This window comes from Salvelinus namaycush, chromosome 27, assembly GCF_016432855.1.
Source record: "Salvelinus namaycush isolate Seneca chromosome 27, SaNama_1.0, whole genome shotgun sequence".
In the NCBI taxonomy this organism is placed as follows: Eukaryota; Metazoa; Chordata; class Actinopteri; order Salmoniformes; family Salmonidae; genus Salvelinus; species Salvelinus namaycush.
This window is the reverse complement of record NC_052333.1, coordinates 36,239,458-36,262,818: the sequence shown is the minus strand read 5'-3', so window position 1 is coordinate 36,262,818 and position 23,361 is coordinate 36,239,458. Positions and strand designations below refer to the sequence as shown.

The window sequence follows — 23,361 nt, the reverse complement described above, 5'->3', positions numbered from 1 at the left end:
TCTAAAATAAAACCTGTGTTTCAGGCACGCATTAACCCGCCGGTCCCGGTTCCCCCGCCGCCACGACTTGTTGATGGGGAACCCACCTTTTCTGTCAATCGTATTTTGGACTCTAGAAGGAGGGGACGCGGAATCCAGTACCTGGTGGACTGGGAGGGTTACGGTCCGGAGGAGAGAAGTTGGGTACCTGCTAGGGACATTCTGGATCACTCCCTTATCGATGATTTCAATCGACAGGGTAATTCGCCTGGGAACGCCAAGAGGCGTTCCTAGGGGGGGGGGTATTGTCACGGTTCATGAATCCACTGCCTCCCTCTCTCTCTCTCTCTTTCTCTTTTTCTCTCTCTCTCTCTCTCTCTCTCTCTCTCTCTCCCGTGTTTGTGTGGGCGTGGTTCCCAATCTCGGCCTGATTGTCTGCGCCAGCTGGAATCACTTATCTTCCCTTTATATGTTCTGTAACCAGTGTTTCTTGTTGTCAGATCATTGTTACTTCCCTGAGGTTGTGTCGTGTGTCTGGGCTCTTTCTCTCGGCGCCCTTGTGTGGATTATCTTCTGGGCTCCTTCCTACCCATCCGGACACATTCCCCTGGATTTCTCAGCACGCTATCATCGGTATATGCGCCCTAGTCCCTGGGTCGGATTCCGTCTGAGTACAGTCTGTCTGTCCTGTTGCTGCTGTAAACTGTATTTCATTAAACCATCGTTGCTTGCATCTTGCATCCGCCTCTGTGTTGTCACAACATATTGCCAAAGCTTACTTTTGATATTTACAATTTGAAAATAATAAGAATCAAAATTGTCAACAGAACAACAGTAACAACAATAACCAAGGGTCAAAATAACCATACATTGAACAATAACAATAAGCAGTAGAGGACATGTGCAGGTTGATTGGCCTGTCAGACACTGTCCCTCATCTTATGGCAGGCAGCAATGTAGTGCGCTGCCAACCCACAGCTCTCTGTGTCCTCCCCCAACAGGATGGGTTGCCTACTCTCACCAGAGAGGTCTTTGAAACCGAATAAGGATTTCAAATTTGGGGAAATGACAGTCTCTAATTGTTTAATATTCTTGACATTTTGTCAGGAAATGCAGCTCTGTCTCAGGTTCTGCTGTTGTGCGGTGGTTGCACAGCCTTTCCTCTACAGGGAGCCAGGTTTTCCTGTGTCTACCCTTTTCAATGGCAAGGCTGTCCTCACTGAGCCTGTACTTTGTCAAGGTTTCTCTCAGGTTTTGATCAGTAACCATGGTCAAATAGTTTGCCATGGTGTACTGTCGATTTAGGGACAGATAGCACTGCATTTTGCTTTGTGTTTGTGCTTGTGTTTCCCAATAAGCAATGTAGTTTTGTTTTGACTATGTTGTAATTTGGTTTATTCTGATTGATTGGATGTTCTGGTCCTGATGCTTCAGTGTGTTAGTAGAACAGGTTTGTGAACTCCCAGGACCAGCTGGATGAGGGGACTCTTTTCTTTGCTCAGCTCTTGGCATTGCAGGGCTTGGTAATGATATGAGAGGGGGTCACTGTATTTTAGATGTTTCCAAAACTTAATTGCTCTTTGAGTTTTTATTATTGCTGGATATTGGCCTAATTCTGCCCTGCATGCATTGTTTGTAGTTTTCCTCTGGACATGTAGGAGCATCTTACAGAACTCTGCATGCAGGGTTTCCATGGGGTGTTTGTCCCATTTGGTGAAATCTTGTTTTGCAAGTGGACCCCACACCTCGCTGCCATAAAGTGCAATTGGTTCAATGACACATTCAATTAGTTTTAGCCAAATTTTAATAGTTATTTTAATTTTAATTAGTTTTTTTAATGGCGTAGAATGCCCTGCATGCTTTCTCTCTCAGTTCATTCACTGCCTCATTAAGGTGTCCAGTTGAGCTTATTTTTAAACCTAAGTAATTGTAGTGTGTGCAGTACTCTATATATTTTGTACCAATTGAGAACTTTGGTCTAATTCCCTGAGATCTGGATCTTCTCTGGAAAATCATTACTTTAGTCTTTTTGGGGTTTACTGCCAGGGCCAAGGTCTGGCAGTACTGCTCTAGCAGGTCCAGGCTCTGCTGTAGGCCATGTGCTGTGGGTGACAGCAGGCATAGGTAATCTGCGAAGAGTAAGCATTTAACTTCTGAATTGTGGAGACTAACACCAGGGGCTGAGGATTTTTCTAGAATAGGTGCCAATTCGTTGATGTAAATATTGAAGAGTGCAGGGCTCAGATTGCAACCCTGACGAAGGCCCCGCCCCTGGTTAAAGAATTCTGTTCTTTTCTTGCCAATTTTAATGCTGCACATATTGCCAGTATACATTGATTTAATTATGTAATATGTTTTTTCCCCTACATCACTTTCAATAACTTTGTAGAACAGTCCTGTATGCCAAATATAATCAAATGTTTTGTGGAAGTCGATAAAGCAAGCATATATTTTGGTATTATGTTGGTGGACATGTTTATCTATCAGGGTATGTAGGGTGTAAATATGATCAGTTGTGCGATGTTTTGTTATAAATCCAATTTGGCTTTTACTCAAGACATTGTCCTAATTAAGGAAGTTTAGAACTCTTACATTTATAATACTACAGAAAACCTTCCCCAGGTTACTGTTCACACAAATGCCTCTGTAATTGTTAGGGTCAAATTTGTCTCCGTTTTTAAAGATTGGGGTTATGAGTCCTTGATTCCAGATGTCAGGGAAATAACTTACACTCGGGATCAAATTAAACAGTTTTAATATAGCCAATTAAAATTTTGCACTTGTGAGTTTCAGCATCTCATTTAGGATGCTATCAGGTCCGCATGCTTTTTTAAATTTGAGAGCCTGAAGTTTCTTATAGAGCTCCTGGTCAGTAATTGGGGAGTCCAATGGATTTTGATTGTCCTTTATAGCTTTTTCTAATCCATTCAACTTCTCATGAATTTGGCGTTGTTCTGCGTTTGTGTCCATTTGAACAGTGTTGAAGAGTGTTTTAAAATGGGTTGTCCATATGTCACCATTTTGTATCGCTAATTCCTCTTGTTTATATTTTTTAAAGTTTTTTCCAATTTTACCAGAAGTTGTTTGTGTTTATGGACTCCTCAATTAGTGTCAGCTGCTTGCTGTTGTACTGTGCTTTTTTGGTTCTGAGTGTACATTTATAGAGTTTTAAAGTCTCACAGTAATGAAGGTGTAATTCAACATTATTTGGGTCTCTGTGCTTTTGGTTGGATAATGTTCTAAGTTTTTTCCTTATAATTTTACAATCTGCATCAAGCCAGTTGTCATCTGTGATCTTTTTTGTTTTGTTTTTTATCAATTTCAATTGTGCTTCTTTTGCCGTTTGCCTGAATATATAGTTGATGTTTTGTACTGCTAGATTGATGCCTTCTTTACTGTGAGTGAATGTGGTATCCAGAAAGTTATCTAAGAGTGTTTGGATATTTTGGTTACAGGTTGCTTTCTGGTATTCTTCTGTGCTGTTTTGTGCCCATCTGTATGAATGTCTGATGTTGTACAGCTTACTGGGCTGTGAATGTGTGGTTGTTTCCATGTCTGTTCTTTTGAGAAACAATGTAATTTGGCTGTGATCAGACAGAGGTGTTAGTGGCTTGACAGTGAATGAGCTGAGAGAGAAGGGGTCAATGTCTGTAATCATATAGTCTACTGTGCTGTGGCCAAGAGGTGAGCATAGTCCCCGTAACCTACCATTGACAAAGTACAGACCCAGGCTTTTACAGAGCTGCAACAGATCCCTTCCGTTTTTGTTGACGGTGCTGTCACTGTTGTTTCTATGGGGGAGATTAAGACAGTTAGAAACAGTATGGCCTCTAATAAAGCTGTCCCCTCGTGTGCTCGTTAGATCAGGTAGTGTTCCTGTGCGCGCATTTGTGTCCCCACAGATGAGCACTCTCTCTTTCTCTATTTCTTTCTTCTCTCTTTCTCTCTCTCGCTCTCTTTCATTCTCTCCCTCTCTCTCCCTCTCTCTTTCTCGCGCTCTTTCTCGCTCTTTCTATCTCTCCCTCTCTCTCACTCTCTCTCCCTTTCTCGGTTTCTCTCTCTCACCCTCTCTTTCTTGCTCGCTCGCTCTCTCTCTTTCGCGCTCTCTTTCTCTCTCTCTCTTTCTCTTCAAGGGGCTTTATTGGCATGGGAAACATGTTTACATTGCCAAAGCAAGTGAAATAGATAATAACAGTAAACATTACACTCGCTGTCCTCTCAGCATGCTGGCAGACAAGCTCAACGCCTGAGGAGGCATAGCAGTGGATCGTCAACCTCATTTGCGATGCCAGACTAGACACCAAGATCGACTCCAAACTGGTGAGATCATCAGAGCTTGAGATTCGCCAGTAGGAAACTATTCAGGGTTCCATCTTGACGACAATTTTCTAATTCTTCAATATGTTTTCTCATCAACTTAAGGACTTATCCAAGTTCCACAGGTGTTACTGTTTATTTATTTATAAACTGGGTGGTTCGAGCCCTGATTCTGATTGGCTGACAGCTGTGGTATATCAGCCTGTGTACCACGGGTCTGACAAAACATTTATTTTTACTGCTCTAACGTATTGCGTTGTGCATAAGAACAGCACTTAGCCGTGGTATATTCGCCATATACTACAAACCCCAGAGGTGCCTTATTGCTTAATTATATGATGCACAAAATGGATGATAGACATCCATAAATGAATACAGTATTCCTATAGTGTGAGTACAGAGACCTGGGAAAAGGTGTACGTCACCGAAGCCATGTACAGATATCCTGTGGACAGTATCACAGGTCAAAGATCAGGTCAGGCATGCACTGGTGCCATCCATGACAAAAGAATCCTGGAGAGAAGTTCTCACTTGCAGATGCAATGGACATGGAACTTTGTGGATAAGCTCATAGTTATATTTATCTTGTATTATACAGGGTGTATTTAAAAAGAGACCTAGATCTCAATATGTCTTCCCTGTTAAAATAAAGGTTAAATAGAAAATGTAAATAGTTGACTGCATCCACCTGGCACAGAAGTCTATTCTTGTTTTGAGAAATTAAGTCTATTCCGTGCTTTCTATTTAACCTTTATTTTAACAGGGAAGACATATTGAGATCTAGGTCTCTTTTTAAATACACCCTGTATTTGTATGCTAGCCTTCATTTCTCAGAACAAGAATAGACTGACGAGTTTCAGAAGAAAGTTATTTGTTTCTGGACATTTTGAGCCTGTTATCGAACTCACAAATGCTGATGCTCCAGATACTCAACTAGTCTAAAGAAGGACAGTTTTATTGCTTCTTTAATCAGAGCAACAGTTTTCAGCTGTGCTAACATAATTGCAAAAAGGTTTTTCTAATGATCAATTAGCCTTTTAAAATTATCAACTTGGATTAGCTAACACAACGTGCCATTGGAACACAGGAGTAATAGTTGCTGATAATGGGCCTCTGTACGCCTATGTAGATATTCCATAAAAAATCTGCCGTTTCCAGCTACAATAGTCATTTACAACATTAACAATGTCTACACTGTATTTCTGATCAATTTTATGTTATTTTAATGGACAAAAAATTGTGCTTTTCTTTCAAAAAGAAGGATATTTATAAGTGACCCCAAACTTTTTGTGTATATACTGTGTTTTATACCATCTATTGCATCTTGCCTATGCCGCTCTATCATTGCTCATCCATATATTTATATGTATACATTCTTATTCCATTCCTTTACTTATTGTGAAATTGTTAGATGATGTGTTAAATATTGCTGCACTGTCGGAACTATAAGCACAAGCATTTCGCTACACTCGCAATAACATCTGCTAACCAAGTGTATGTGACAAATAGAATTTAGTTTGATTTGCAGTGATTATACTGTAGATGATTTCAAATGTACATTTACATTTACATTTAAGTCATTTAGCAGACGCTCTTATCCAGAGCGACTTACAAAATGTACCTCCTATTGTTTAATGCCCTGCATGTGTGACATAACTCCACCAGTCCTATTTATAATATAATTTACAAAATTATACCTTTTTTAAACATTATATCGAAAAATAGTTTTTTAAATTAATCAATTAGTATATTTGAGTTTAACCACAATATTTGTTGTATTATTTGTTCTATCTTTTCTGGTGGATTAAAGTGAAATGGCAACCAACTTTCTAAGGCTTGTTTAAAAAATGACAATATTTGGAGATAATTTCATTTTCAAATAACCGAAAGTGAGCAGTAGGAAAATGTAGGAAAAGTCAGTTAAAAATTCTTCTGTCCTAGTTACAAACAAGTTATCGTCCAGTAGGCTTTGATTAGATTCCCAATATTCTCGCCCACATGGAAATTCTGTAAGAGTAATATATATGCCAATTTTAACAATTTGCGATGTTTGGAATGAGACTGACGTGATGTAAAGAATAATTCATTAATAGAAGACTAATTGATCAGATATTAAAATAAATTAAGAGTTATATTCGGAAAATTCTAACTTTGTAATCTGAAGATTTTCCGTGGTGCCCCGACGTCCTAGTTAATTACATTTACATGATTAGTTTAATCACGTAATAATAATTACAGAGAATTGATTTGATAAAATAACAGTCTTCCCTTTTAATGATGCCAAAGACACAACACTATGAAATGATCAGGCTGTTTAATCAGTTTCTTGACATGCTACACCTGTCAGGTGGATGGATTATCTTGACAAAAGAGAAATGCTCACTAACAGGGATGTAAACACATTTGTGCACAACATTTGAGAGAAATAAACTTCATGTGCATATGGAAAATTTCTGGGAACTTTTATTTCAGCTCATGAAACATGGGACCAACCCATGTTGTATTTATATTTTTGTTCAGTATAGATACAATGTAACTATCTTAATACTCTGAATAAGAAGGTACTTTAAAATACACACAAACAGAAACCTCAATGTCCAAACTCTCTAAATGGCTCTAATGCTTAAGGTGATGGAACATTTTATGTTGGTGCTTTTCTATTTATACATTTCTGTGTTCTCTGTTTGTGCTTTTCTATGAACCAATTTCTGTGTTCATGCAAGTCACTGATTGAATGAATCCTCACTACCAGTGTGTGCATTACACCCAGAACCTTGTTTCGAGAAAGGGATATCTCAGTTTTAAGGTCGCAGATTAGAGAGAAGAAGCCTTGTGAGGTATTGGTCTGTCACATGCATGACCCAGTACAGGTCGGTCACATGAATGAAGCAAACGTTAATGATTAATTCATTATGAATAAGCTAAATCATGCAAATATGACTTGTCTGAGGTGTATAAGTGAACTAAGCGGGACCGCCGCATTAGAGCTCCTGACAGACATTCACTATTGTGCATCAAGTTTGTTGGAACCTCTCTAGCGCGCTGACAATAAACAATGATTCATTCAAGATCGACTTTGTCCCTGTGTAAGAAATTCCACAACAATTTGGCGTTAACGAACAGGATGATTGATTCTGCCTGCGGAGCTTTCCAGTGGGGGTCTGTGAGGGAAACCAGTGGTGCATTTTATGAAGCGTGAGAGAAATTCCCATCTGACCAAAAGACGAGACCCACGCAGACCAGACCCTTTCTGTGAGCTGCCCAGGAGGAGACATATCATCTGCAAACAATTGAGGGACAGCAACTAATTTCAGTAAATCTTTTTAAATTAACCTGTATAAAATAAAATAAAATGGTAAAAAATAAAATCAAGGCGAGTAAGGTATAAAAAAGGTACCCATCGTCTTATAGAGAAAAGGCTATTCACTAGTTGTATGAGATAGACTAGTGCGATGGTGTAACCATGGAAAGCCCCGCTGACAACAGTCTGTAGGCATTTATAAGAAACGTCTATGTGGATTGCAGCCACTACAAATAACACAAGGTATTTTTGAATATGGGGTGTTATTTATATGTATAGCAGTATACATATGGTGCATAGCAAGTAATGACAAGATAACGTTGAAGATGCACATGGGTAATGAGGGAGATTACCGAGTGTGTTTGGGAATAGTACTAAATAAATGTGGATGTGAACTATGGTGCATCAAGTTTGTTGGAACCTCTCCAGAGAGCTGACATTAAACAATGTTTCATTTATGATTGACTTTGAGTGTCCCTGTGTACGAATTTCCACAACACTTCATAGTTTAGGCCTAATCTCATTACAGTGACCCGCTGTCATGGTAACCTGCATTTTGGCACTAGCTGCTTCTTGTGGATGATTGCACTTTAAAAAGTGAAATCTAACCAACCTAAATATCTTCTATTGAGTGATAATTCACGTAACATTTTGGGGGTTGTCGTAACTGTCCTGTGAGGATCAGAATGGATCAGATCAGACTGGTGGGATTGTGACAGTAACCAGGCCTCTCTCTCTCTCCCACGGGGGGGGGGGGCTGCTGGATGGTCGACCGTTCACACCTGGTCGTAAATTACAAGAGAGGGAGACTCGCTCTTTTACCCTTTAGTATCAACTAAAGGAATGTCACTTTGTCTCCAAAGACGTTTGCCCGCCCAAAACTCTAATGTCCAAAAAGTGAGCACTGGAACTATATTCCTAATATCAGAACGTGGGGAATGATGAGAGATTGTATATGGAAAACTAATGTCTATTTTGGGATGTCATTAAAAAAAATCATAAAAATGAAAAAATACTGTAACTTGAAAAGTATACAGACTGTATATGTCTGGTTTTCATTTTATATGTTGTGCGTGAGACATAAAACATGATGAAAGGATTTTTGTTAAAGATAGGAATGTGATTTTAGTTTTCTAACGAGATCATAGTTTTGATGATACTTTGCACCAGTAAGAAGCCACGCCCAGAGATCGTGTCAGGATGATGGAACGCCCCTTTTACGCAGAGAGTATAAAGGCTTGGAAGAGAAATTAACATCAGACCAGGAAACATTTGGCGAGAGCTACATGTTTTTAAATGGTTGAAACTTTGAACCTCAACACGAGGTGAAGAAATAAACCCACCTTCCTTTAGACCAGACAGACAAAGAGCTTCAGCTCATGTCCATCATGGTCCGAATCCTGAATGCCAACACGGGGAGGAAGAGGAGAAGAAATCTCCCCTCAGACAATCACTGGTATGGCTAAGTAGCTGTTCTTAGGAAAGAGCCCATTGGAGACCAGACAACTAAGAAGAAGGACATTGTGATCTCTGGTGGACAATCAGAGCATGTACAAGTGGCCCAGAGGAAAGGCTCACCAAACCAACAATCTTACGGAGGAGGGCTCGTTCCAACAGAGAAACGGCGAACAGCATTCAACACGTAAATACATTCTTATTTCTTATTCCAAGCGGGCGGCGGTTGCAAGGTATATGATTAATGTGAGGACAGTCCTAGAATGTATCCACAATAAGTGTCCCTTTTTCTCTATCTCTCTCTTTTTCCCACCCCCTCTCTATATGTGTAAGAAGCCGTCATATCTTGTCAGTCCACTAAGGACCTTTGTCTCATGTAAGTGTGTATGTGTATTCTTTGTTATTATTTAGTTAGCTTGTAAATAAATAATTAAACAAAATGTGTAATTCTGAATATTGCTCAAGACTGGGGGTTTTGCAAATCCAAGATGGTTACGGTCATTCAGAATGAGTATTTTATAAGACGTACTGATTAATAAGATTACTGTTTATTGATGTTATAGGTAAATATCTTATAGAGTTTCTTTCGGGAGATGGTGACTCTCTAAACAACTTCTTCCGTGGTGCCACAAATCCTATTGAGTTAATTGTTACATGATTAATTTAATTGGGTAACAATTAAACATAGTTAATGGATTAAATAAATAACAGTCATCAGATTAATGAAGGTAAAGTCTCTGCTTATTTTAAACTAAAAAAGGCTTAATACAAGTAATCTTATTTCAAGATATTTTTCAAGATATTTGACCTTAATCATCGTATTAAGGTAAAATATTTGTAAATATGTCGTTCGCTACATTTGACCAGGGCCCATAGGGAAGAAACTAGGCAACACCTTTCAAGATGCTTTTAATCTTTTACCAGCTTTGACAATTTGCGAGTGACTATATTGACTAGGTGTCAATTCAACAGTCATAATGAGTGCAAGAGGGCCCTGACCTGGTCAAAGTGGTGCACTATAGGGAAGAGGGTGCCATTTTGGATGCAACCCTAATCTCTTGCTCTCCCCTATCAGTTGAATAATGCTGGGTAGATCACCTGCTGGGTGTCGATGAAGGTGACAGTTTAACATGTAGAATCGATTTAACACGTAGACCACCCATGTGCCTTGTTTAGTAATCTGCCAAGTCCTCTGCAATGCAATACATGAACATGGAACATTACTATTGATACTTTCACAGAATCCTAACAATGTTCAGTCCAGCACAGCTAGCATTGTACCAATGGCTCTTGTGAATCAAGGCACTGTGAGCCCATTGTCTGCTTAGATGCAGTTTGATGTAGTGCTGGATAGACAAAGACACTCTGAGATAGCTCAGGCCCAGGCCCTGCGGGAGAGCCTTTGTGTTTCCTCTCAGTAATGAGGAAGCTACGGTTCATTTCCTCCCACTGACTAAACCAAGTGGGTGGACACAGAGGTTGTATCCCAAATGGCAGTATTTTCCCATATATAGTGCACTACTTTTGACCTGGGCCCATAGGGCTCTGGTCCAAAGTAGTGCACTATGTAGGGAATAGGATGTCAATTAGGATCCATGCGGAGAGAATAGACGAGCTTCAGAGATAAAGAATGATGCATGGCTGTTTGCTACTGTAGAAGGCATGATCTCACATTTCTATCTGTGACATAATATCATATGGATGCGTGATCTCATTATATATGATTGTGCGTGGGTGTCTTTTCTGAATGAGTAAATATTTTTGGGATCACAGCAAAGAAATATCTGTTGAATACATGTAGGAATAATTGCATACGACCTCTAGGCCTGTGTTCATAAAGCGTCTAAGAGTTTTGACTTAGGATCAGGTCCCCCTGCCCATATTATCTTATCCATTATGATTTAAAAGCTAAACTGATCCTACATCAGCACTCCTACTCTGAGACGCTTTATGAATAAGGGCCCTGACTGACCTCTATGGTACTGTCATACTTGGCCAATGATCTACTCATGTATTACACTAGCCTACCCAGTAGGAGGTTTCTATTCTATGTCATAGACATGGAGCATTCATTCAGTCGATTCAATATGTTGGGAGGCTCCCTCTGTGTCCCAAATGTCACCCTTCAGCCCCTGGTCAAACGTAGTGCACTATAAAAGGGAATAGGGTGCCATTTGGGACACAACCCTCTCTGTTCAATAGGAATATGATTGATACTGCATAATGATGATCCAGCCTGTTGCGGGATGCATTATTTTCCCCCATTACTGGAGAAACTAAACTTAATTTGTTAAAGTGACAACTGCAATCACAATTAGTGGCTTCTCAACAAGGATGTCTTTGTCTGATCCAGAGACGACATGGCAGAAATCATCGTAATAGTTTTCCATGGAGAGAACTGTCATTATTATTACTTCAAACTATTGTAGAGATCTCTCTAGCCACAGTGTGTAATGAGCTTTCAATAACAGTTTAGAATGAGCTACCTGAACTCGTTCAATTACTTCAAATGTGATAATAGAACTTTACCACAGTTTTGTTCATAGTTCAACATAACTTTTATATTGTATGTGTACTACAGTATTAACCTGCATTTTCCTGTTTTAGTGAAAGAAGAAACCAAAAGAGAAGCATGTCACATCTGTAGCAGAGTGTCCTCTGGACAGGAAATCTATCAATAAACCAATTAGGCACATTTGGGCAGACTTTATACAACATTATAAACAGTAATATAATGGGTGTTTGGATCAGTCTAAAACTTTGCACATACACTGCTGCCACCTAGTGGCCAAAATATACATTGCACCTAAACTGCAATAATACATTGTGGCCTTTCTCTTGCATTTCAAAGATGATGGAACAAAATGCATGTTTTTTTTCTTTGTATTATCTTTTACCAGATCTAATGTGTTATATTCTCCTACATTAATTTCACATTTCCACAAACTTCAAAGTGTTTCCTTTCAAATGGTGTCAAGAATATGCATATCCTTGCTTCAGGTCCTGAGCTACAGGCAGTCAGATTGGGATATGTCATTTTAGGCAAAAACAAAAAAAAAAGGGTCCGATCCTTAATAAGAGGTTTTAAGACTTTTAACCAAGGGTACACTTTGTCACTTTTAGGACGTGTGGGGTTCCATTTTATTATTCACATTTTTTTTTAAGTCTTCACAGTGAGAGAGTACTTATCTCTTCCCTGAAATAGGCTACCATGCAGCTTTCCTACCAGCAGTGATTCAGATGTCAATATACAATCTTTATTGTTCGGGGCCCTCATGCCGTTCTCACTAGTGCTCTGCAAGCAGGAATGGAGCGATGTGGTTGGTTGATCACGATGAGCTCTATGCAGAATGGGGTAAAGCTGGCACCAAGACTGGCCCTCAGGACAGATGGCACACATAGTTCACTAATACAAAGGGGAGGACAGCCAGCATCACTATCATCCTCTTTCCTTGTCCAGCACCATCCAAGTTCCAAGTGACAAAAAAACTAATGTGGTGCACAAATAAATTACCTTTCACTGGAAGACACAAGGGCTTAGAGTGTCAAACCCTCAGTAGATGATTTAATCAAATTGTCTGGACAGGATTCACTCAAGAACTGTGTTACATGCCATTTTGCAATGGCCATTTTGGATATCATATGATGGCTCCGCTTAGCCTGGCTGACGCAACTCACAGCGAAGAAGAGCTGTCTAGGGTGTCTAGGGCTTCAATGGTTTGAAATGTAATTATTGAAGGCACTTTACCTTTTTTTTTTACAATATAGACCTATAGCAATATCAGTAATGCACTAGGATAATTCCAAATGATGTGCATTGTAGCCCTGGTCAGGTGTATGGCAAAGATGACCTGAACAGTCCCTCTTCTGGTATGGCCATGTACGGACACGATACATTCTTTTCACGTCACTTCGATACGAAGTGATTTTCATAGGAGGTTAGGAGAGCATTTTTGCTAACCCTTTTCCTAACCTTAATCGCAGGGGGCTTTCACATATAGTCCTTTTTTAAAAGAAATTATCTCAGTCCTCTTTAAAGTGAACTCTGGTGTAAAAAAAAAAAGCAAAATAACTCTGTTATCTTTTGTATTGACACTGCCCTTGCCTTTGAATGCGGACTCGACTGTTTTGCCAGTTCACTTCACCTATTTTGTGGTCCGAGTCCTCTTTGAATTCACATTGCTCTGTTTAGAAAGGAACCAAGATCTTTTTCCAACATGCACTCTGGGTTTTTATTAAGTGCAGGACAAGCCATTCCATCAGAATGTGTTAGATATGGCCCTCCCGGGTGGCGCAGTGGTCTAGGGCACTGCATCGCAGCGCTAGCTATGCCACCAGAGACTCTGGGTTCGCGCCCAGGCTCTGTCGCAGCCGGCCGCGACCGGGAGGTCCGTGGGGGACGCACAATTGGCCTAGCGTCGTTCCGGGTTAGGGAGGGTTTGGCCGGTAGGGATATCCTTGTCTCATCGCGCACCAGCGACTCCTGTGGCGGGCTGGGCGCAGTGCGCGCTAACCAAGGTAGCCAGGTGCACGGTGTTTCCTCCGACACATTGGTGCGGCTGGCTTCCGGGTTGGAGGCGCGCTGTGTTAAGAAGCAGTGCGGCTTGGTTGGGTTGTGTTTCGGTGGACGCATGGCTTTCGACCTTCGTCTCTCCCGAGCCCGTACGGGAGTTGTAGCGATGAGACAAGATAGTAATTACTAACAATTGGATACCACGAAATTGGGGAGAAAAGGGTTAAAAAAAATATATATATATATTTTTTTTTAAGAATGTGTTAGATATACCTAAACTCCGCAAAAAAAAGAAACGTCCTCTCACTGTCAACTGTGTTTATTTTCAGTAAACTTAACATGTGTAAATATGTGTATGAACATAACAAGATTCAACAACTAAGACATAAACTGAACAAGTTCCACAGACATGTGACTAATAGAAATGGAATAATGTGTCCCTGAACAAAGGGGGGTCAAAATCAAAAGTAACAGTCAGTATCTGGTGTGGCCACCAGCTGCATTAAGTACTGCAGTGCATCTCCTCATCATGGACTGCATCAGATTTGCCAGTTCTTGCTGTGAGATGTTACCCCACTCTTCCACCAAGGCACCAGCAAGTTCCCAGACATTTCTGGGGGGAATGGCCCTAGCCCTCACCTTCCGATCCAACAGGTCCAAGACGTGCTCAATGGGATTGAGATCCGTGCTCTTTGCTGGCCATGGCAGAACACTAACATTCCTGTCTTGTAGGAAATAACGCACAGAACGAGCAGTATGGCTAGTGGCATTGTCATGCTGGAGGGTATTGTCAGGATGAGCCTGCAGGAAGGGTACCACATGAGGGATGAGGATGTCTTCTCTGTAACGCACAGCGTTGAGATTGCCTGCAATGACAACAAGCTCAGTCCGATGATGCTGTGACACACCGCCCCAGACCATGACGGACCCTCCACCTCCAAATCAATCCCGCTCCAGAGTACAAGCCACCGTGTAATGCTCATTCCTTCGACGATAAACGCGAATCCGACCATCACCCCTGGTGAGACAAAACCACGACTCGTCAGTGAAGAGCACTTTTTGCCAGTCCTGTCTGGTCCAGCGACGGTAGGTTTGTGCCCATAGGCGACGTTGTTGCCGGTGATGTTTGGTGAGGACCTGCCTTACAACGGGCCTACAAGCCCTCAGACCAGCCTCTCTCAGCCTATGGCGGACAGTGTGAGCACTGATGGAGGGATTGTGCGTTCCTGGTGTAACTCAGGCAGTTGTTGTTGCCATCCTGTACCTGTCACGCAGGTATGATGTTCGGATGTACCAATCCTGTGCAGGTGTTGTTACACGTGGTCTGCCACTGCGAGGATGATCAGCTGTCCGTCCTGTCTCCCTGCAGCGCTGTCTTAGGCATCTCACAGTACGGACATTGCAATTTATTTCCCTGGCCACATCTGCAGTCCTCCTTGTAGCATGCCTAAGGCACGTTCACGCAGATGAGCAGGGACCCTGGGCATCTTTTTTTTGTTGTGTTTTTCAGAGTCAGTAGAAAGGCCTCTTTCTACTTAAGTTTTCATAACTGTGACCTTAATTGCCTACCGTCTGTAAGCTGTCAGTGTCTTAACGACCGTTCCACATGTGCATGTTCATTAATTGTTTATGGTTCATTGAACAAGCATGGGAAACAGTGTTTAAACCCTTTACAATGAAGATCTGTGAAGTTATTTGGATTTTTACGAATTATCTTTGAAAGACAGGGTCCTGAAAAAGAGACGTTTCTTTTTTTGCTGAGTTTACTTACATTTTTTACCCCCCTTTTTGTGATATCCAATTGCGATCCAATTACGATCTTGTCTCATCGCTGTAACTCCCCAATGGCCTCAGGAGAGGCGAAAGTCGAGTTAACAGTTGTTTTGAGCGTGGCAAAAATCACGCTTCATTGACAGCAAGTCCAATGTTGAATGCTTATCATTTTAAACTAGGAAAATAGACCCTTATTCTTAGATTTGGTACCACACAGTCACTCCACTGAATAGCGGGCTAATAATTGCTTTGCAATGCTTGCAGTTAGCCACTGATTCCTTCCAAAACACTCTTTGTTGAATTTGCGATTTCCAACTTGTTGTATCCAATGTCCAATGGCCGATGAGCACTGATACGTTTTATCTCTAATTTCTCTTCATTATTTCTCTTCATATGACAAGGATTAAAAAGGATTTGCCAGTAGATTGTGGACTTGATTCATCATGATGACTGCTAGCTAAGATTTTGAAGGTATGATGTTGACAGTCCAATCAAAGCTACTGTAGATATAACGTGATTTGACGTAATTTTATCTGTGTCCAATGACCTTGAGCCTTCTTGGATGGGCACTTCTGATGTAATTCTATGACAGCACCCAAGGGGCTAGAATTTTAGAGTTCTACCTTTAGACTTGATGGTGACGTAGTGTCCCCATGAGTGACAGAACACTGAGCCAATCACGCTGCAACGCTCCGTATTTTCTGCTTGCTTCCCCAACCACCACAGAAAGCACTGAGCTAGCCTGCATTTTGGAGCTAGAAATCAAGAAATCAAAAAAGAGACCATTTATTAACTCAATGATATATATATATATATATTATTTTTTTTACATTGCTTGCAAACTGATATGTGACACATATTAATGCAATTTTTTTTTATTTTATAATAATTTTTTACAAAAAATGTGGGACTCAAAACAGGTGGGGCTCTGGCCTGCCCTGAACGACAGGTTGCCACTGAGTAAACTACATTTAGCCAGCAGCATACCACACTGCCTCCCACTGTTGGTTTGTCTCTGAAGATAAGTAGGGTTGGTCCTTGTTGGTCCCTGAATAAGAGACTGGAAGTGGTGTTGGAGGACCAGTAGTAGGCACTCTTTCCTCTGGGCAGTGATTGGGGGCATTGCCCTGTGTATGGTGCAGTCTTCCAGGTGTCCTGACTATCTGTGGTCACTAAAGATCCCATGGCACTTTTCATAAGAGTAGGGGTGTTAACCCCAGTGTAAATTCCCAATTTGGCTTTTATACCAGCATCCAATGGGTTTATTCCTCTCCCCTGTAACTATTCCCCAGGTCGTTGTTGTAAATGAGAATGTGTTCTCAGTCAATTTACCTGGTGAAATAAGGGTGAAATAAATGTTTTTAAAAAACAACTTTTGACCAGAGCTCAACACTATGAAGGGAACAGAGTGCCGTTTTGGGAAGTAATTTATGAGTTTACACTGTTATTCTCACTGAGAAGACCAGTCGATGATGACCAGGGTAGACTGCGTTTAGTGTCCTGTGCCGTAAAGTGGCATATTTTGCGTCATTTGCATTTTTCCCTAATCATATTCATCATCCCGTTAACTAGTTGGATTCCAAAGTGCTTCTAGAAGTAGCCATACAGTCTGATTTCATAACTTTGCCCATGCGCCTCTGTGAATCTATCAGGGCGATTGAGAAGGAACCTGCAAATAAGGATTTTGTTCGACGGTGTAAGGCAGGCTATACCATGTCATGTGTATCTCGTAGGTACGACTAATACAACTTCAAGCTAGATATTTTACACTGCTTGATTCAACCATTACTTGGCGAGTGGTGTGTGGCAGCCTCGGTTATCTTCCCCGAACCTGTCTGTCTCGAGGGACCATCTATTTAAACAGCCCAACGCGGGATACAGACCAAGGGGCAGCCTTTCGATGGCTGTTTAATTTTTCTGTGAAACGGGCCGGAGGACATTCCCAATTCAACCTGGTAGCGTCATTTATTGCTGTATAACAAGTCGTGGAGCGATACCGCGGTTGGACCAGTGCAGTCAAGGTTGTTAACGTGAGTATAAAATAATATACTGTTTTACCGAATGACTCATATCATCCTGGGGCTATCTTGCCGCATCATCGTTGTGGTTTAGTAAGCTATAATGTGGGCTTGTGTCATCGAAACTGTTTTGACTTCTAACATATTGTTGACATGTTATCATTTGTATTTTTGGAGGATGACTTTGATCATGCAGTAGCACCAATAACGTCCAGCATGTAATTTCGCTACAAACTAACGTCATGGCATCATGCACCTGTAATGATACAGTATGAAGAAAACAAAAATGCTTTTTCATTAATGTCCTGCGACTGTTTAGGGAAGTGTTTATTCATTTGAGTACTGTCTTTTAAATCATTTTAAGGAGTCAACGTTATAGGACCTTAAATGTAATCAATGGGAAGATAAAAGAAAATACAAACCAATGGCAATTTAAAACAGTGCAGATATAACCAACAGAAAGTTGTGGTGCAGTAATTCCCTCAGAAAGCGATCAGTGGGCGTGTCATTTCCTAGTGGTGTCACTGCTGAGGTCAGGCTTCTCTCTAGTTTTTAATAGAATATAATAGTAGGACCTTTTCCGCTCCCACTGTTACCTCTATAATACAGCACAGGTAATAAAATGGACACTTCTTTCTCATGTCAAAGGACCGCTACAGACTCTGTCTAAGGTATCCAATCATTTGCTCTGTATTTGCCCAGCCTGGTCTCATAGACTAAACGTAAAATAGTAAACGCAAATCTGTGATACTCAAAATAGAATGCGGTTAGGTATGGTTACATAAGACAGATGGTTATTAACACTAGAACCGCTGGGGCCTCGAGGGACACTCCTTCTAGCTAACGAGCAGTCATTCTGACTGCAACATTCTAACAGTGTAATTAATACATTTCATATATGTGACTAGTTTCAGGAAACTATGCATATGTCACACATCACTATTTCACAGGAGCGGCATTTGAACATAAACATTTATTTTTTATCAAAATGCAAACTTTCATGTGCCTTAATAACAAACTTGTATTCCATCCATAAATACTAAATCAAATTGGTAAATTACGAGCCTAGTTGGTTTAGCCATGGAAAAGGGCAGGAACCTTCCCACTAGCCATGATTGTCTGAGATAATGGGCGGGCTGGACATGCCGGGAGATGAAGTTGGATTGGTCTGCCATGTAGCGTGCTTCTGTCTATAACGTGAGCTGTTCAGTATGTGTTGACAGTCCTTTCTACCATGCTGTTTTTTAAAGATATAATGTTAGCCATTGAGAACTACAAAAGGTTTGCTACTTTTCTCAACAACATTGATGCCCTGAATTTAGCAGGCGCTATCGACAGATCAGTTGGAAAAAGTGATGGGCTACTTTCTGTACACACCACGGTCAGTGTGAATCGGAGTGACTAGACACAACGCTGGTCGAACAAGATGTAGCTACAAACAAAATGGAGTTAAATGGTTCCAGTCTGCCATGAAGCGTTCATCTATGGATATGGGGAAGAGGCTAGCTACATTTTCAGATAAGTTTCTAATTTTGTCAGAAAGATGTTTTTATTGCAAGTTAAAGCTTACTGTTAGTTAGCTAGCAAATGTTAGCTTGCTGGCTCGCTAGCTAATGTTACGTGTATGATCTGTGTAGTAATATTATTTGAATCAGAAATCCATTTGCATTGCTAGTTATAGCCTAATATTAGCTAGCTAACATTGAACCTAGGATAATTGTTCAGCCTTTGAGTAAGGAAGAGAGTGAAGCCACACCCGATCACTAACCTGGAACTGCATGTCTCGTCTTACCATAATTTCTCTTCTGCTTGAGTCGAGCCTGGATCGTGTTCTTTGAGACGAGCTCTCAAGTTGTGGAGATGGACTACCTGGTCACATTATGCAGAGTCTGGAGTAACCTGCTGGGGCTGTAGCACCATATCCAAGGGTCCTCGGAGGGGACGACTCGGGTTCAGCTCGGCAGGTATGACTCCAGTGGACTCTTGCACAGCGGAATTCAGGGCAAATCGAAACTCGTGAAGGTGCTTGTCCCAGTGTTTGTGCTGGGTCCCTACATAGGAAGCAACCTTTTTCTTCAAGGTTTGATTAACTCTCTCAGTGAGGTTAGTCTGTGGGTGATAGGCCATGGTCAACTTCTGTCTCAAGTTTCATCTTTGGCAGGTCTCCTCAAAGAGATCAGAGACGAATTGGGAACCTCGGTCAGACAGGATGTAATCAGGCACTCCCCAGCGAGTCAGGATCTCTTTCGTGAGGATGTTAGAGACGGTCCTCGCTGTGGTCTGACGCTGGGAAAAGAGCTCCACCCACTTTGAATAGTAATCAACACAAACTAGCATGTACACATTCTGATTGGAGCTTCTAGGAAATGGACCCATCAAATCCACTCCTAACATTTCCCAAGGTCGGGAAACCACTGTTTGCTGCAACTTGCCAGCAGGCTTTCTACCTTCTGGTTTGTACATTTGACAAACCTGACAGTTTCGGATGTGTGACTTCACATCCATGCTCAGATGTGGCCAGTACAGTAATGCTTGCAACGGCTTGTAGGTTTTGAACCTGCCCAAATGACCAGTTAACGGGTCTTCATGGAAATGTTGCAGCAGTTGAAGGCGTAGAGGTTCAGGTATGTACATTTGGTGGAGTGTTCTTTGAGGTAGTTGTACAACTCGGTAGACTTTGTCTTCAATGATGGTCAGCTTGGTGGTAGGATTGACCATATTTTCTCCATCTTCCAGGATAGTCTGGTGCAAAGCCTGTACTTCTGGATCATCCTGTTGGGCTATCCAAATGGCCTCATCAGAGATGGGAAAGTCAGTTTTGGGTGAGTCTCGACTGACAGACAGGACGGTAGCACATGTAAGATGAGGGCCACCATTAACACCAGCAGGAGCTCTGGATAAGGCATCTGGAACAGTGTTGTATTTTCCTTTCCTGTATTCTACTGCAAAGGTGAACTCTTGCAACCGTAGAGCCCATCTGATGAGTCTGGAACTTGGTTTGTTGGTCTTTAACACCCACACAAGGGAGGAATGGTCAGTGACCACAGTGAAGTGTCTTCCCTCCAGGTAGTACCTCCACTTTTCCAAAGCCCAGACAACTGCAAGGCACTCTTGCTCGGTTGTGGAGTAGTTCCATTCTCCTCCATTCAATGTCTGACTGGCGAACGCTAGCACTTCTTCAGTGCCAAGTCCAATCTGTTAGACTAGGACAGCACCAAGTCCAACAACACTTGCATCAGTGTAAACAACAAAAAGGCAGTCAAAGTTGGGATGACCCAACATGGGAGGTGTGACAAGGTGTCGTTTCAGGGTTTCAAAGGAGGTCCGGCACTCTGCCGTCCATCGGAATTCTGCTCCTTTTCGCTTCAACCCGTTGAGTGGTTCTGCCACCTGGGAGAAGTTCGACACAAACTGATGGTACCATCCAGCCATCCCAAGGAACTGTTGAAGGGCCTTGAGTGTGGTTGGCACAGGGAAGTATTGTACAGCCTTGGTCTTTTCAGGATCCACATGAAAGCTGTCAAAATACACAATATGGCCAAGGAACTTCAAGGAGACTTGGCAGAAGTTTCTCTTCTTCGTGTTCAATGTCAGACCAGCTTCTCCTAGCTCGTCCAACACTGCTTGAAGATCTAGAAAGTGTTGTTCTCTGGTCTGGGAGTAGATTATTATATCGTCCAGGTAGACAAAACATATCTTCCCTTTGAGCTCACCTAACGCAATCTCCATGAGTCTTTGGAAAGTGGCAGGTGCATTCTTTAATCCAAAAGGCATCACCTTAAAGGAAAACAAGTCCTTAGCACAGACAAAAGCAGTCTTGTCCTTGCTTTCCTGGTTCATCTCAACCTGCAATAGCCACTATTGAGGTCAAGGGTAGTGAACACAACAGTGCCAGACAATGACTCCAGGATCTCTTGGATGGTGGGAAGAGGATAGGCACCAGTCTGGGAAACATTGTTGGTCTTCCTATAGTCCACACAAAATCTAAGACCACCGGTCTTTTTTTGGATGAGGAAAACAGGAGCAGCACAGGGAGAGGAGGAACGTTCAATTATATCTTGTGTCAACATATCATTAATGAGTCTCTTTTGGATGATTTAGCTTCGCTATGGGAAAAACGATATGGCTTCTGCTTGATTGGCATTTCCTGTGTAAGGAATATCTTGTGCTTCAGGAGCCCGGTGCATCACAGCTTTGAAGTACATACATCAGAGTTATTCTGCAGCTGTTCCAACAGCCTTAACCCTTCTGGCTGTTCCAGTTGAGCTCTTCTCACAGCCTGTAAAAAGAGATCATCAGAAGTTTTACCAAGGGTTAGTACTGGAGCAAAGGCAGAGAAGACTGCCACATTTGGACCCCAATCATGTAACTTCGTAGCTTCTGATTGGAAGAAATGCTTCTTGCTCTGATTATGTGGATACCAGTAGCAATTGTGTGCGATATCAATCTGGACACCACTGATGTACATGAAATCAATTCCCAACACGACAGGAAAAGCAAGGTTCTTGGTATGTAGAATAACTGAAGGAATCATATAGGAGCGGTTACACAGGCTGAACTCCACCTCACTCCATCCAAGTGGTCGTTTAGCCTCACCATCAGCCAGATACAGTGGACCTTCTGTCCACGGCTTCAAGTTGTATTGTGGACCTTTAACTTCCTTCCACAGTTTCTCAATGAGCAGTGTGTAGGATGACCTGGTGTCCAGGATGGCTCTTCCTGTCCACGGGACTATGGACAGGGGTAACACCAGTTGGTGCGGTATTAACTGAAAGGAAGGGGATGTCGACGGGGGGGGGGGGCGTAGTCAGGGACTCTTGGAGTTTCAGCTCTGGTCAAAGCACCCAGAGTAGGATGGTCGTTCCTGCGAAGGGAGTTAGGTCTGTTGGCCTGTTTTGATTTGTGGTTTCTGGAAGGGTTTACTTGATACTGACTTGGACATGTGGCTGAAGAATGTCCCTTTTGGCTACATATCCAACAGAACATGGGAGGGGTCTTGGCTGGAGACTCCGGCTGTTGTTGATGGTCTGGTTTGGGTGTCTGTTTCTTTCTCTGTTCATATTGCTGTAGGCATTCTCTGTCCTTCTCGAACTGCTGTCCCAGGCGAACCAGTCCATCGACAGTGGTGACTCTTTCTCGGAGTTGACTGGCTAGTAGTGGGTTGATGTTCTTCAAGATCAACTTAATGACCTCTTCCTCCTCAATGCCAGGTTTCCACCTTCTGCACAGGGAGTGGTAACCATATGCAAAGTCATGGATACTCTCTTTCTCTCTTTGCACTCGATTCCTGACTCTGTCTGCCAGCTCATTGGTGTAGTCCTCAGACAGAAATGCAGAGGAAAACTTGGCCTCAAAGTCAGCCCAGGAGGTAGTGGTGAGACGTGCCACATCCCACCAGTCTCGAGCTGTCCCATGCAACACATTCCTTAATGTGGCAAGGAGTTCTTCGTCTGGGGTGCCATTTTTTATGTAACGGTTTTGACTTGAGGTTATTGTTTGTAGGGGTGCCAGGTAGGTTGTGCCTACCAGAGAAAATATTGATTTCTCCTTTTGGTTTGGGAGGAAATGAGTCCCGTCTGGTCCGTCAAGTCCACCAATACAAAGGACTCATGTAAAAGTCAGGATGGACATACACTTTTCATAAACCCTTAAAACATTGGAAATAACTTTAAAACAACTGTATTCTTTTGCGTGGGTTGTATTACCAACATAAATGATCACACACAGATAATAATATAACAAATAATGACTTCTGGTTCCTCCAGAAATGTCCTGTACCTCGGCCTAAAAAAGTCCAGCCCGGTAAAGGAGTTCAGGGAACTCAAGTGACCTTAGTCACGCAATGTTTGTCCGTTCATACAAGTGTAGCGTAAACCCAGTCTCAATCATACAATCAAAATAACAATTATTTTACCACACAACCATAAAGAGTATCAAATCTCAATAAGTCTTCAACTACAACTGACCACAGAAATCATCACGGTATACATCAAAACAAATTGACT

The 23,361-nt window shown here is 41.8% G+C and overlaps 1 protein-coding gene across 1 annotated transcript in view; it reads left to right on the top strand.

Annotated features, from left to right (window-relative positions):
• Window positions 1-23,361, top strand: part of LOC120022396 — a 51,067-nt gene that overhangs the window by 3,938 nt on the left and 23,768 nt on the right. The window contains exon 5 of the mRNA XM_038966285.1: window positions 25-183. Within this exon, the coding sequence (XP_038822213.1) occupies window positions 25-183 (159 nt within the window). The remainder of the gene's footprint in view (window positions 1-24; window positions 184-23,361) is intronic.